Source organism: Eucalyptus grandis, chromosome 8 (genome assembly GCF_016545825.1).
Source record: "Eucalyptus grandis isolate ANBG69807.140 chromosome 8, ASM1654582v1, whole genome shotgun sequence".
NCBI lineage: Eukaryota > Viridiplantae > Streptophyta > Magnoliopsida > Myrtales > Myrtaceae > Eucalyptus > Eucalyptus grandis.
The window spans coordinates 27,986,122-28,002,580 of record NC_052619.1 but is presented as its reverse complement, the minus strand read 5'-3'; the positions used below and the strand labels follow the sequence as shown (position 1 = coordinate 28,002,580).

General features: G+C 37.4%; 1 protein-coding gene across 1 annotated transcript; it reads left to right on the top strand.

Annotated features, from left to right (window-relative positions):
• The first annotated feature begins 2,385 nt into the window (after positions 1 to 2,385).
• Positions 2,386 to 5,228, top strand: LOC104416879 (isoflavone 3'-hydroxylase). Its single transcript, XM_010028216.2, has 2 exons — positions 2,386 to 3,297; positions 4,542 to 5,228. Exons 1-2 carry the CDS (start codon positions 2,386 to 2,388, stop codon positions 5,127 to 5,129), a joined length of 1,500 nt encoding a protein of 499 aa, XP_010026518.1. The 3' UTR covers positions 5,130 to 5,228.
• The last annotated feature ends 11,231 nt before the right edge of the window (positions 5,229 to 16,459 follow it).

Sequence of the window (16,459 nt, the reverse complement as noted above, 5' to 3'; positions counted from 1 at the left end):
CCAAACCCAGCGAGGCTTGGCTCATTGGAATTGGGCGAGCTCGAGCCTCATCGACCTATGGCGAGGTTGGCCAGGACGGGTGAAGAAGGAGAAAGAAGAAAAAAAAAAAAAATTCTATTTAAAAATAAAAATAAAAACAAAAGTACTTAAATTAGTGAACAGAAAATCAAATCGAATTTTCTATACCAAACAAAAATTTTGTTAATTTATTTTCAAGTTTCAACCAAACACTGGAAAATATTATCATTTTTAGAAATACCACTTTTTCGTGAAATAAATGAAGCTTCAATTTTAAAAAAAATTAAAGAAATTTATCCATTAATTTTGTAATTTTATGGGAGTGTTTTAACAATATAATTTTTCTTAAAAAATGAAAAGAAACAAAATTTTCTATATTTAGTTAAATATGGAAGTATTTTAGTAATATGGATCGAGTCAAGTTGGGTATGTGTCAATAAATTTACCTTAGTGACAAATGGGTCAAGGACAGGTTAATGGGTCAATTTAAGTTATATCATTTATGAGCGACCCAAACCAAGCAATCCTCACCCAATCACATTGACAGGTGAAGAAGGAGAAAGAAGAAAAGGAACAAGAAAATATAAAGAAAAAAATTCTATTTAAGAATAAAAACAAAAACAGAAGTACTTAAAATTAGTGCACAGAAAATCAAATTTTCTATACCAAGTAGAGTTTTTTTTTTAATTTTTTTCAAGTTTAAACAAACACTGGAAAATATTCTTATTTTCAAAAATACCACATTTTTCATTAAATAAATGAAGCTTCAATTAAAAATATATATAATTTATCCATTAATTTTGTAATTTTATGGGAGTGTTTTAACAATATATATTTTAAAAAAAATGAAAAGAAATCAATTTTTCTATTTTTAGTTAAATATGGAAGTATTTTAGTAATATGGGTTGAGTTGGGTTGGGTATGTGTCAATAAATTTACCTTAGTGACAAATGGGTTAAGAACGAGTTAATAGATCAATTTAAGTTGGATCATTTATGACGTGACCCAACCCACCCGTTTGACATGTTTAATTATAGGCTAGATGTCCATTATTAGAGTACCTTGACTGGAACTAGAGAAAGAATGCCAAGTCTTATCTCTTTTTTGTCCTTTTCTTTTTTTTAACCGTACACTTTGCATCCTTCTTGTCATAATTTATTTTTATCTTTTATGATACAGGGACATGAACTCATGGAGGCGTATCACGGGATAATGACAGGTTGTTAAGAAGCACGCTCCATCCGATGACGCACGGGAACATGACAAATTCCGTAAAAATCGATGATAACTTGAAGTAATCCTTGTTTTTGGTGCATGTTAGACCCCGAATTTGTCTAAAAGTTGCATTTTATACGGCCTTCCATGCGTCGGTGCCCTGTGTGAGGGGGTGTTTATGCATTGAGGCGAGGGTCATGAGATCTCGTTGCATGGCTGCGACCATCAATGTGGTGACGGCTCTCTACTTTTCTATCAATAGTGGCGTAAGCGGCATCGGTCAGCAAAACGAACCCTAGCTCTGCCAAGAACCACCGTCGCCCATCGTGTGTGCCCCGGTGAAGTAAGCCCTGACTTTTTCCCAAAGTTAAGTAAGCTCATTCCGTGCTCTGGCTAGTAGCCGGCGCGATGGACGAGCACCTGAGGAGCTTTAGGCGAGCAATTGAGAGGCTAAAGATGATCAACAGTAAAAGGACCTCTCAATGAAAAAAAGAAGGAAAGGAAAGAACAAAGAAAAGAAAAGAAAACTAGAAAAGAAAGAAAAGTCAAAGTAATAAGATGGCATTTTGTCACGTCACGTTGCGGATCATGACATATAGGTTGACTTAATTACCACATTGAAAATTTTGGGCTAGACTTCAACTTGAAAATTTAATTGCATTTTAACTTGAAGATCTAGGACTACAAAGAGCATGGAATGAGTTTACCTAGCCCGACTGAACTGCCGCAATGAAAAATCGACAGAAATTCTACTATTAAAATATTTCAAACTAAATTTAAATTCCTATAATAATCTTATATTTTCCCGCCGGCTAAACAATTGAGAAATTTTGAATTAAAATCGTTTGGGATAAATTCTAATTAGTAACGATGAATTTGCCGAATGTCAATTGTCTCCTTTTTGTGGTTGATGACGATTGATGAGCTTTCTCTCCTCATGTTTGGGATTATATATATATTTGGTAATTTTGGCTCAAAATCGTTTGGGATCTAATTACTGCCGACGAATTTGCCGAATGTCAACTGTCTCTTCTTCATGGTTCATGACGATTGATATATATATTAGGGTCACCAGCATGGAACATGCAACTATTTTCTATATAAGAAGCGTGGACACCGTAGCCTTTCCTCAATATCAAGTTTGTCCCAACCATGGAGACTTCATCGCTCTACACTACCCTTCCTCTAGCTTTCCTCCTACTCCTCACTCTCAAGCTCTTCTCTTCATGGTTCAAGCAACCGAAAAACCTTCCGCCCAGCCCGCCTTCCATCCCCATCCTGGGCCACCTCCACCTCCTGAAGCACCCCCTCCACCGAACCCTCCACTCCCTTTCCCAATCTTACGGCCCCGTCTTCTCTCTCCGCTTTGGCTACCGCCGAGTGGTTGTCGTCTCATCAGCCGAGGCAGCCGAAGAATGCTGTACTAAGAACGACATCACGCTTGCCAACCGCCCCTCTACTGTCGCCGGCAGGCACATTGGGTATGACAACACGATTGTCGTCTTTGCCTCGTACGGAGAACAATGGCGTAGTCTCCGCCGTGTTTGTACTCTTGAGATCTTTTCCTCGGCCCGTCTCAACTCCTTTCTGCCCATTCGGAGGGATGAAATCAAGGGACTCCTGCTTAATCTAAACAAAAGAGCCTCAGCATCTGGGGACGACTTCACTAAGGTGGAACTAAAACCGATCTTCTGGGAGATGACATTCAACATCGTTATGAGGATGTTGACTGGGAAGAGGTATTACGGGGAAGATGTGACCGATGCCGAGGAGGCGAAGGTGTTTCGCGAGATCATGTCTGAAATTGTGGAATATGCTGTTAGTGCGTATCCAGGGGATTACTTGAGTATCTTGAGGTTGTTCTTTAGGAATTATGAGAAGAGGGTGACTTGGTTGCGCAAAAGATCGGACGAGTTGTTTCAGAATCTGATTGAAGAACAGAGAAATAGTCGCAGAAAAAGATGTGGTGGAGAGAGTAGGGAGACCGTGCTGGATCATTTGCTTTTGTTGCAAGAGAAGCAGCCCGAGTTTTACACTGATAAGATCATCAAAGGGCTACTATTGGTACGTAGAAATTCGACGATCTTTCGCATCTCATCCTCATCATGGAATACTGCATACATATAAACTGGATCATCCATTGTCTTACAAAATACAAAATTAATTATGGTCCTATGGTAAATCAATCGGAAAATTATCCAAAAAAGTCCTATATCTATTGCATCACATCCTCACTATGGAAATCGTTGACATGGACGATTTTGTTAGGCTACTCCATTTAATATGCAACATTTTAATATTACCAACCCTTAGAGAACAAAACAAATACGTAAAAAAGTATTTGATTGCGCATCATAGTAGTTTAACAATATAGTATCTAGATTGCTGAATCTGTTCTCTCTTAGACAGCATGTCCTAACATTGAACACCTTAGAAACTCGTGAATACATTCATTGACAGTGATAGTTTTCTTGAGAATGAATATTGCAAGTTGATTCTGACATTAAACATCTTTTTAAAAAGATGTAAGTCTTGTTGTGATCAATTAACTCGTTCTTTACATAATTATAATCAAAGAGATATCAATGGACGACTGTTTTAGGTTTTACGAAAGTGTAGGTTTCCCTGCTCTCAAATTAGAAAAAGGAGCAAAGAGCGTGTGTAAAAACCAACACATAACATTGTGTAGATATATCTATAGATCCAAATATTGCAATCTCAAATAGTTAAAAGTAAGAAAACAAGTCTTCCTAAATTTGAACGATTTCATAGATCTCTTATGTTGTCAATCATCTTTTGCATTAAGTTCAGCATATAATTATGATTCGTCTTAAGTAATTGATAGGTTTAACTGAATTTTTTCCAGGAAAAGGTTGAGATTGAAATCATGGATATATTTGTTTTCTGTTAACTATTCAGAATAGCAATATAAAAAGTCTCTCTATCTATTGCCTCACTCAAAATGAAAGTTAGTATATTTATGAAATTAGAGGAAAATGGTTATGAGGTAATGAGTAAAATTGAATTCTCTCAAGTTCCTTGGATACAATAATCTCATCGTACAGAAAACTGGATTTCCTTCTTGAAGTAAACAAAAGTTCTGGCCTATTACTCACGCATTTATGCGGATATACATATTAAATTGTAAACAATTGTTAATTTTGAAGTCATTTATAATACCTGATCTAATAACTTATGGATTGCAGTAAGATTTCTCTGATATTAATGTTTAAATTATTACTCTTTTATCATTTCTTCCATTTCAACAATGTAATGACAATTTGTTTTTGCTCTATATTCTTCTATAGGTCATGCTTATAGCAGGCACCGATACTTCTGCTTCGACAATGGCAAGGGCAATGTCCCTTTTACTTAGTCATCCGCATTCCTTAAAAAGAGCTATTGAGGAGTTGGATAATGTGATTGGTCAAGAACGCTTGATAGAGGAGACGGACATTGCAAAACTTCCTTTTCTCCAAAACATTGTATTAGAAACTCTACGTTTGAAACCACCGGCACCACTTCTAGTTCCACACATGTCATCAGAGGATTGCATCATAGGCGGTTATGATGTACCTAGTCAAACCATAGTATTCATCAATATATGGAGCATTCACAGGGATCCGAAGTTGTGGGATGATCCAAAAAGTTTCAGACCCGAAAGATTTGAAAATGAAGATAATGGACAATGCAAGCTATGGTCATTTGGACTTGGGAGGCGAGCCTGTCCAGGTGGAAACATGGCCCAACGGGTGATCAATGTGGCTTTGGGATCGTTGATCCAGTGTTTTGAATGGAAAAGAACAAGTGAAGAAGGAATGAATATGCCTAAGGCGTTGCCATTGGAAGCCATGTACAAAGCCCACGAAATCATGGCGGCGATTGCTGAGCATTGAGCGGGAACCAAGATATTGCTATTAGTCCTTGTCTTATGTGTTTGTACCAAAAATAAATAATCCATTGCTAAGGACGTCTTAGATTCATAAATTGTATTATGGCGGACAAACTTGTACGAAAATGGTTAAAGTCATTTGGATAAGTTTCGGTATCTACCTTATTGGCCTCTTTCGTGTTTCTATCAATTTATTTTTCCCATTCAATGCTTTTGCCAAACCCTGTTATTAATATGGCACATGTCTTAATGCACCACAGCCAAAAGTTGTTCCTCTCACTAAACTTCTTAATATCAATTCTTGCTCCAAATAATTTCATTGGAAACAACCCACAAATAATTTTTCTAACATCATAATCATATCCACTACTTCCCAATTTATATTTTTTCGATTTTTATGCCAAAATTTACCACTTTTAGTCTCCAAGCCAACCTCTGGTCCTAACTTTCGCATGGAACGACACCAATTTTCACTCGAAAGATAATTTTGGCCCAAATTTGCAAGTATCGTATAAAAAGGCACCGACTTTTACCCAAGCGGTATTTTCCCCATCACTATAATTTTCTGTCAAAATGTGCACATTTATTTATGTGCTTCATTCATCAAGTTGGCGCCTTTCTTTTCTCTGAAAAATCTCAATGTTTTTAGTAAACGAAGTGGGTTCTTGAAAATATAAACACAACGCGCATTATCTTCCAATACAGTATTATTCCTTTTTCGCCTTTATACAGTGTTGGTCTTGTAATCTAGACAGAAGAATCAGGAGCCCGTCAAAACAGAAAAAAGGAAAGAAAGAATGTGAAAGGGCACCAATTTCATGACGCTATAGAGTATGATATAGGTGTTCGGAAGTTCAACCACTCAATAGGGCCTTTAATAGGAGAGATGTCCATTCTCGTAGTCCGCTTAATGGAATTTAAGTGAAAATGCAAAAACTTCCCTTTTTTTTTTTTTTTTTTTTACAACTACGGACTTGCTTTCTTCTTATCATAATCTGTTGCTTATCTTATATAAAACAGGGACACCAATCGTAGATGCGTGGTGACCCAAATACCCTTGATATTATCATAGTTTACCAATAGAGCATGTCCTCGTGGTGCACGAAACATGACACTTTCATATAGATTAGTTTATTTGAAAGAAAAATGTATTTGAAAGATTGTTTTCAGACATTTTCATTATTTGAATGATGAAAAACTAATCAATATGCTGAAAACATTTTCTATGGATTAAAAACAACAAGTTTAGATTGTCGAATTCCATGACGACGATGAGATGCAAAAAATTGTCGAATTTCTACGTACCATTATAAGGTCTTTGATGATCTCATCCGTGTGAAATTCGGTCTGCTTCTCTTGCAACGAAAGCAAATGATGTAGCACGGTTTCCCTTCTCTCTTCACGACCTGCTTTCTTGGGACTATTTCTATGCTCTTCAAACAAATTCTATAACAGCTCGTCCGATCTCTTGCTCAACCTAGACACTTTCTTCTCATAATTTCTAAAGACCAACCTCAAAATACTCAAGTAGTCCCCTGGATACGCACAGAAAACATACTCGATAATTTCAGACATGACCTCGCGAAGCACCGTTGCCTCCTCGGCATTGGTCACATCTTCCCCAAAATAATTCTTCCCAGTCAGCATCCTTACAACGATGTTGAATGTCATCTCCAAGAACATTGGTTTTAGCTCCACCTTAGTGAAGTCGTCGCCAGATGATGAGGTTGAGATTAAGCAGGAGTCGCTTGATTTCATCCCTCCGAATGGGCAGAAAGGAGTTGAGACGGGCTGAGGAAAAGATCTCAAGGGTGCAAAAGCGGCAGAGATTGCGCCATTGTTCGCCGTAGAAGGCGAAGACAAGGTTCGTGTTGTCGTACCCAATGTGCCCACCGGCGACGGTGGAGGGGCTGTTGGCAAGGACGATGCCGTTCTTACTGCAGCAGTCCTCGGCCACTTTGGCCGACGAGACGATGACCACTTGGCAGGAGGCGAAGTGGAGAGAGAAGATGGGGCCGTAAGATTGAGAGTAGAGTATTTGGTGGAGGAAGAGTTTCATGTGGTGGAGGTGGCCTAGGATGGGAATGGACGGCGGACTCGGAGGGAGGTTTTTGGGTTGCTTTTGAGGAAGCATTGACACTTTTCGGGAGGTTTTGTGTCGTGTCGAGTCGAATATTCCAACACGTGTCCAACATTTTTCGATATTCGGTTAATGGGTGTCAAAAAATCCGACACATGATTAACTCTCTTGACACTATTTAACACATGAGTCTAGAATTCAGACATGCGAGTTCGGAATTTTGACACACACGGGGCCAATTCTAAAAATTTTCAACAAACTACAAAATATAAATATGTAAAAAATAAAAATAATATATTAGGGAATAAGAAAAATCTAATCTTCTTTTCTCTTATAAGTTTGCCCGTGAGACCAAATTCAGCCCATAAATTTATTTTTTCTCTTCTTCCGACACGTTATAATATGTGAGTTTAGAGTAATAATTGTTTTTCTTTTCCTCCAAGTTTTATGGACTATTGGAATGGAATTAAATTTGTCAATTGAAATAATGAATGATATTAACAAATAGTGGATTAATGCTTTTGATTATTTATTTATTTGTGAATTTATATCAAATTAATTTGATTAAAATAATCATAAAAATGATAATTTATCATGTATTTATAAAAATATATATTTAATATACAATGTGTTATAATGTATCAAGATTTTTTATTTTTTGATAAATGACATGTCGGCATGTTGTATCGTATCATTATCGCGTGTTGCGTGTCGGTATCAGTGCTACTTGGGTTGCTTTAACCATGAAGAGATGAACTTGAGAGTGAGGAGGAGGAAAGTCAGAGGAAGGAAAGAGTGATAGGATGAAGCCTTTATGGCTAGGACAAACTTGGGTATTGGCGAAGGTTGTGGGGTGCCTAAATAGTATTCTCTCACTCCGATGCTTCTCACCAAGTGGAGTTGACTTGTTGCAACTCTTGCCCAAAGTCTTACCTATTTATCAATTACGGCATGTTTTTCTTTTTAGTATTGACCATTTGTTGCATGCAGGGAAAAGAAAAAAGTTAATGAAATTATGGAAAGAGAGTCAACACATGGTCACGAATCATCATCATGAAGTAGACACACATTTGGCTTTAAGATAAATTCTGAGTGCCAAAACTTAATATGAGTTCCAAAAGGTACACTCGCTCGTGCCAAGTTTTGACATTTGGTGGGTGTACTTCTTTCAAAGATTCATGATAATAAACCATCTGCCTTGAATATCTTTCAACGGTTTAGGATCATTTTTTTTTCTTAAATTTCAAATTTCATAAAATTTGTCTTAGGATAAATTAGTTGCAATTTCTAGGTTAGATTGCATTTTTAGAATAAAAAATCATGTGCACGTCATATAGAATTAGGTGCATAAAATGCACGTCCTTTAGTGATTGTTGTTAGGTTCATTTAATTAGAAATTGCCGCCATTAGATTAGGTCATTTAATAAATGTCGCATGATATATAGCTCACATATTAAATTACATGTTGCATGTCATTTTAGTTAAAATAATTTTGTACGTCATTGCATTGCATCACACGTCATTAGAATTAAGTCATTCTGGTTACTTTTGATTGCATATTTAATTATTGCATGTTCATTAAGAAATCATTGCATTTCTATTCATTCATATAGTTTAGGACATGTTGCCATGCCATATCATTTCATATTAGATTAAAAGCATTGCATTGCATATGGACTATAGTCTTGTTAAAAAGTGAAAGCGAAAATTGAGTGATTGCTTGTTAATTAGAAACCATATTTAGGGTTGTTGATGTGGATTTTAATTTAACACTGCAAATGCTTTCGTTACTTTGAGGTAAGTCCTACATTATTTAATTGCTTTCTTGGGTGTTAAATTGGTGGTTTGCGCACCTGCATGAACACCTCACATGTTAGGGAACAAATTTAAAATCAATCCAAACCGCTTGTGGAACATTTTTCAAAATAAAAAGAAAGGTACCGAAAGGGCATTAGAGGAATCTAGTATAACCAAGTCCCCGTACCCATAATCTATGGTTCGTAGGAGTAAAGTAAAACTCTCGTTACTTTACTTGGGTTTCTAATCGACCCACCAAAAAAAGATTAGTGGCGACTCCTAGATAAAATCAATTGTATGTTAAAAACTTAAACCAAAGTTGTGAATTGGTATGGAATTGGGAGAGGCTTAACAATCCTTTAGCCAAACCCTAGGTGGTTCACACCCCGAAAATTTGGTCGTGACACATAGTAATTGTTCTCACTATATATTGGGTTTATTTAAAGGGTGTGTATTTATCATATTTTAGAAAGATTCAATATGCAGCATTGTAATCCATGAATTGCTCGTCATTAAGGGTGATAAATTGAATCTCTCACAATATCCTCATTTAGATTTTGAGAAAGCTCAAATAAATGATGTACCTTATATTAGCGCACTTAAAATATCACATATGCTCAAGTTTACATTAGACCGAACATTGCTTTTGCAACATGATTTAGGCTATAGTTAAATCTATGACTAAATTACTAGATTGTTGCCAAGAAGGTTTTGAGGTACTTAAAGAGAACAAGGGATTATATGCTGATTTATATATATAAGACTCATAGCTAATAGGATATTCGAATGCAGACTTTGTTGGCTATCAAGATAATATGAAGTCGATAATAGGATACATTTTAATGTTAGCAGGAGGTGTAGATCATGGAAAAGTGAGAAATAGAAATCTATATCATCATCTACCATGTAAGCAAAGTTTGTAATGTGCTTTTCAACTGCTACTCATGTTATTTGGCTTTGAAACATCTAATGATTTGACCCTATTTAATTTTGTGAATAGACCCATATAGTTGTATTGTGACAATAACTTTACGGTGTTACTTATCAACAATAATAGAAGTCTTAAGGGGTCTAAGCATATGTTGATCAAGTTTTCCAATCGGAACCGGATCGGGATTCCTAAACTTAAAATTGTTTATGTCTTTTGCTTTTCTTTTTACCCTTTACCAATGCATTTTGGTTCTTATAGGAAGTCCATTATCAAATTCATGGAACATAACACTAATGGACTCTATCCAATTGTTTAATTGAGTCTTGCACATTTATGGGTCAATTTAGTGAGCTCTTTGTAAAGACAAACAAGAGATGAATTCAAGTTCATTTCCCATGATTTATTATGTAATTTAGTGAGATACCCATCGGTTTAGGAAGGAAAATTTGTTTTGTCTTCCCATTGCTTTATCATTCTTCCTCGAGCAAGTATTTTCCAAATAAGATGTTTGGATAGTTTACAAGGACCTAGATTCATCTTTATTCTCTTTCCTTTACTTTTTTCATGATTGTGGTTGCAAACAACTTATGGTTTCTCTTAAAAGAATGTGGGATGAATGAAATGACCATAGAGAACTCATAGATGAATGATTATCCAAATGCTAGAAAAATTTGAAGTTGACAATCAATAGGGTTTGTGTGTGTGTGTGTGTGTGTGTGTGTGTGTTTTTTTTTAAAGAAGTTCTTTCGCAACTCTTTCATCATTTTTAAGAAGCCAAACATGTCTAAGCCAAATATGTCTAAGCTTGTTCATTATTGTTGCGTCCATTTTCGTTTTGTTCAACTAAAAATGAATAAAACACACACACACACACACACACACACACACACACACACACACACACACACACACACACACACACATAATTGGACCTTGGATCCTGTGACGGGGTAAGTTCCAGGTTCTAAATTTCGACAAGTAGGTTTCGGATTTCAAAAAATGAGGAACTTGTACTTAAGGTAGATTTCAGGTTTCAAGTGGAACTTGTAAGGAAACCGGAACCACTCACTTCTAGTGTCAACCTAGAGTAAAGGCTAAGGGCATCTAGTTATTAGCCTTAAAGATATGTCAATTTACAGGTAAAGAAAGCTTAACCATCTAGGCTCATTGGAACCATAAGCATATTTTCTAGTAACACATTGGGTTTTATAATACTTAAGGAAAGAGAATGCTGACTAACAAAGGGGATAAACACATTCCATACTACTCTCTATGATATATAATTCATTTGCCACACTACTATATTAAATCTTTATCAGTAGTGTTAAAAATACCAGTGACCATGAAAGGTTCTATGTATATACATATAGTTATCACCATGATTTTTGTGTTTAAGGCTTTATGGGATTAATTGACTATTAAGAATTATTTCTAGACCAATATAAAGGTGCTTACATACAATATAGTTTTAATTAATATAGCATAAATGGGAGCATGTAAGTTTTTGATTAATTGATATTATAATTTACTATTTTACAATATTGATCTAATAAAAGTGAGATACCAGGATTCTTAATTAGTCAAATATGGGGTTGGTTAGTGTAGGCTGAGTAAATTCCGACCTGTTATGAGAGGGTCTAGGGCTTAAAAATCTATATATAGTGCTCAAGTTTCTCCTTTAATCTTAATACACACAATTATTCTCACATAGTAAGCATTACAAAACGCTAAGAGTGAGGGGTAATCTCATTAAGCTAGTGATATAAGGGGTAATAGATGAAAAACGCTTGATTTTTGGATCGTTGCTATTTCGCGTCAAGAACAATGGATTCCAAATCCAATACATAAATCTTTTTTACTCAATTATATGTGTTCTAGATTTTAGGTAGAGAGATCTTGGGTGCCTATTTGCACCTTACAACAATATGTTATGCACTAGTTGTATATCCAAATATAGCCTAAATTTTACATTTGAAAGGACACAGTAGATAAATTTATGGTATCAATATTGAAATCACTTCAAACTAAAAAGGAGATGTGTTGTGACTTACCCTTCATGAAGGAGGGAAATTGGTTTAGAAACCTTAATTATGATGTGGAAGTGTTGTCTTAATGCATGTGCAACTAAAGATTTTGGAATCGGAGTCTTGATTACCTTAGCTCTTTGACTAGAGCCCTTTCAATACTTAAACTTGACCGTTTTCTAATCAAAGTGTCAAGGTAGCCTATTGAAAAATTTTAATGTTCATCCTAACTATTCTAAGAAAATAACAATCGATATATTGAAATAGCGCAATCGAGTGTAATCGAATTGAAAACTGCAAGCAACAATCTAGCATTGTCTCTAAAAAGAATATTAAAAAATCCTATGATGAAGCTCTAAAACCTTATTCAATTGGGTTTTAACTTTTCAAGATTTTTCTTTTTAAGAGAAAACTATTCAAAATGCTAACTGTTAAGCTTTTTCATGAATTTTAGAAAAACAAAATAAAAATAAAAATCGGAATTTTTAAAATTAATTTTTAATTTTTATCCGAAAATAGGGACAAAGGGCTGGCCCTAGGGCCGTGTCTGAATATGGGTTGTAGTCTGGTCCACGAGTTGGGTTCGTGGACCCAAAAGCTTAAACAATGGAATCGGCTCACTGGAATGAAGCCCAATTCTGCCACCACAAACCCAAGTCTATGCCCACTTCAGTTAGAACCATCAAACCCAATTATGAAAATAGCCCCACAATTCAGTCCAAGCCCATCCAACTCAAACCCCGAAATCCTAAGAAAATTAAATAAAAACAAACGGGCCCGATTCTCAACAAACAAGTCAAGCCCAACCTCATTGAACCCACGCTGAGCCCGAATCCACAAAACTCATGCTCGCTTCCCTTTTTTATCTAATTTTTCTCCCCTTTTCTCTCTCTCTCTCTCTCTCTTCATTACCATTTTCTTTGTTATTTTTCTATATTCTTCTTCCCCGACTCTTCCTCCTGCCATCCCCTACGCTTGGCTTCCGATTTCCAGAACATCAACTTTTGTCCTATGCCTCACAACCAACCGACCACAACTTCAACCAATGATTCCTATGCTAAATTTCCGAAACATGAACACATATGGTTCATATTCAATCGTCATTAGGCCTCCCTTGTCGATTTCCTCTTCTCGTCGGACGGCCATTGTCGGCTGCAAAGCATGAAATATAAAACAATGTAGATGATGACGGTGGCAGGGGAAGCGAAACGACCGAACGACCAACGCCCCAGGAAAGCAAATCACAAAAACGACACCCCAGCAAAACGAATCAACTCGGGACACTCGATTTTGGCTAAAAATCAGAGGACGAAAACTAGATCTCACTTAAACATTTCGTTGAACGGGTGAAGAGCGCTCAAGAATCATGAGTTTTCCGACTCAACTGGGACCCAAACCCAAACCGAGACTCTCGCTAAACAAACAATGAAACACACAACAACCAAAGGAGGGATGGATGAATTAACTCGCGCCCAAAATAAATATGTAAGTTTCTATATAATTAATGAATAATCAAACGGCTCATCAAAATTTAAGTGTCAACAAGAGGTTGACTAAGAACTCTACATATAGCCTTTTTTATATGGCTACTAAGCTATTGAGAATCATTCAAGTCAGGTGGTTGATTAGCATGAATCTTACTGATGAGAAATTTATCAAATATCTATTGTGTCATCTTCATTACAATGATAGATAACAATGAGTTGGCCTTTCCTCTCAATAATTGCATTAACTTTTTGCTTATCCCCACCGGCAATCTAATTTTAACCGTGTGTCCTCTTCATTGTGATGATGGATGATCATGACTTCTTGTCGCTACGGCAAAACATGGTTTTTGTTTATGTTTTTTTTTTTTTTTTCACTTAAAAATTAGGATTTGCCTACTAGCGTTAGGTATTTTATAATAGGCTTGATTGGGAGAACTCATTTTCATTTTCACCTAGAAATTTATGACTATATTGGTTCAATTAAAAAGTTTAGGATTGAATTTAAATCTTTACAATTAATTTATGACTGAATGTGCAATCCTTTGGCTACTAAGAATTCGTTTGGTAACATTTCCATTTTACTATTTTTTTTTTGTTTTAATACAAAAATAGAGCAGAAATTTGTTTGTGTATTCTATTCCCTAGAGTAGATTGGTAGCCAGAGAATAGTTTTAGAATAAAAATAGGAAGTATATATATATATATATATATATATATATATATATATATATATATATATTCGTTTGTTCTCAAGTAGGGGTGAGCATAGGTTCCACTTGGAACTTACTTGTTGAAACATGTTCAATAATTTTTGGAACATTGAACTTACCTACATATCCAAGGATCTAAAATCTACCTGTCAAAGGTTTTAGGGTCTACCCAACTAACATGTGATATTAATTGTTTGATTACAGTAAATCATCATTTATAATGACCAACGTTTGCTACAATCTACATATCATAAGTCGTATTTAGATAAATGAGGATTATGAAAATTATTAAATAAAAGCTTCAATTATGGATATTATTGGAAATGGAGGGTCGGACTAGTGGTTTCACATTATACACTTGTCATTGGAAGTCATAAAATACCGTGGGATCATGTGAAGTCATATAACAAGCAAAAAAAAAAAGACTTGTTCTAGATTTCAAGTTCCCCTAGGAACCTTGAACATTTTGGTCAAAATAGGTTCTCCAATTTTTGGAATCTAGAACCTACCTTACATATCCTTGAACTTGGAATTTTAGTGGTTCCTATCGGTCCGCTTCTTAGGTTCCCAATTCCACCTTAAAATTATACTCACCCCTATTATGGGGAAAAAAGAGAGAGAAATAAACGAGCTCAGCGTAATCTAATGTTTGACTTTACACAATTGACACAAGATTTGGGTAAGACCCATATCCAGATTGAGTGAGTCCCCATTTTTTTAAATAAAAAAATAAAAAAATTCAAAACTTAGGAAAAAAAAATTAAAATTAGATTTAAAGTAGTTTTACTATATTCTGGTGTTAATTCTAGTTTAAAATTAGTTTAGCATAAAAAATAGAAAAGATTTTGATGAAAATTTGGATTCAAAATTAAAAAAGCTCTTAGTGCTTTATCATATGGGGGTTGAATGTTGTTGGCTCTTTCTTTTCATATTTGCGTTAATTTTTTTCTTATGCCACACGCAACACATGGTCATTACTAAAAACTAAGCATGTCATAAGTGATAAGTAGGTAAGACTTTGCGCAAGAGTTGCAATAAGTCAACTCCACGCGGGGAGAAGCATCGGAGTCAGAGAATACTCTTTAGGGACTCCATTGCCTTGGCCGATGCCAAGTTTGTCCCAACCATAGAGGTTTCATCACTTTACACTTTCCTTCCTCTAATTTTGCTCCTCCTCCTCACTCTCAAGCTCTTCTCTTCATGGTTAAAGCAACCCAAAAACCTCCCTCCGAGTCCGCCTTCCATCCCCATCTTGGGCCACCTCCACCTCATGAAACACAACCCCCCACTCCCAATCCTATGGACCTGTTTTCTCTCTCTGCTTTGGCTCCCGCCAAGTCGTCGTCATCCCATCAGCAGAAGCTGCTGAAGAATGCCGCACTAAAAATGACATCGTGCTTGCCAACCGCCCCTCCAATGTCACCGGCAACCAATTAGAGGCAGCACAGTTGTCACGGGAGAATTGTCCAAAAAGTCCTAAATCTATTGCAGTTTTGCCAATTTAGTCATAAACCTTTCAATATTGCCGATTGAGTCCTAAACCTTTTATCAGTTTGCCAATTGAGTCCTAAACCTTTTATCAGTTTGCCAATTGAGTCCATCCGGTCAATTTTGGCCGGAAAATGCTGACGTGGACGCCAGCGATGCCACGTAGGACTCGCCGGCGCCGACGTGGACAATTTTTAATAATTTTTTAATTTTTTAACTTTTTTTTTTATTTTTTAAAATATTTTCTGTTTTTTTCCTCTCTTTTTTTTTTTTTGGCTTTTCCCTTGCCCTTTTCCGGTGGTCGGCCACCGGCCCACGTGCGATGGCCGGCCACCGCCACGCTGGCCCGCTGGCCTCGCTCGCCACGTGCGAGGCCCGGCGGCGAGGCCAGCCTCGGCGAGGGCCGGCCTCGCCAGATCGGCAAGGGGAGCCCTCGCCGGGGCTCGCCCTCACCTAGGCGAGCGTCGGCCTCGCCCCGGCCGGGCGGGCGACGGCTGGCCATCGGCCACGGGCGGATGCCCGGCCAGCCGGGGCGAGGGCCGGCTCGCCGGATCCGGGTCCGGGCGAGGCCGACGCTCGCCCGGGCGAGGGTGAGCCCCGCGAGGGCTCCTCGCCGAGGCCAAGGCCGGCCTCGCCCGCCACAAGCGAGGCCCGGCCGGGCGACGGCGACACCGGGCGAGGCCATCCCCGGCCCCGGTGAGGGCCGGCTCGCCAGATCCGGGCGAGGGGAGCCTCGCCGGGCTCGCCCCGCCTGTGCGAGCGTCGGCCTCGTCCAGACCATATCCGCTCGCCGGCGTCGCCGTCGCTCGGGCGGGCC

Bases quoted from the DNA above. Each gene is read 5' to 3' on its own strand.
- LOC104416879 (XM_010028216.2), top strand. From the start codon at position 2,386: ATGGAGACTTCATCGCTCTACACTACCCTTCCTCTAGCTTTCCTCCTA. The intron at 3,298-4,541 runs GTACGTAGAAAT...ATTCTTCTATAG, and splicing joins TCATCAAAGGGCTACTATTG to GTCATGCTTATAGCAGGCAC.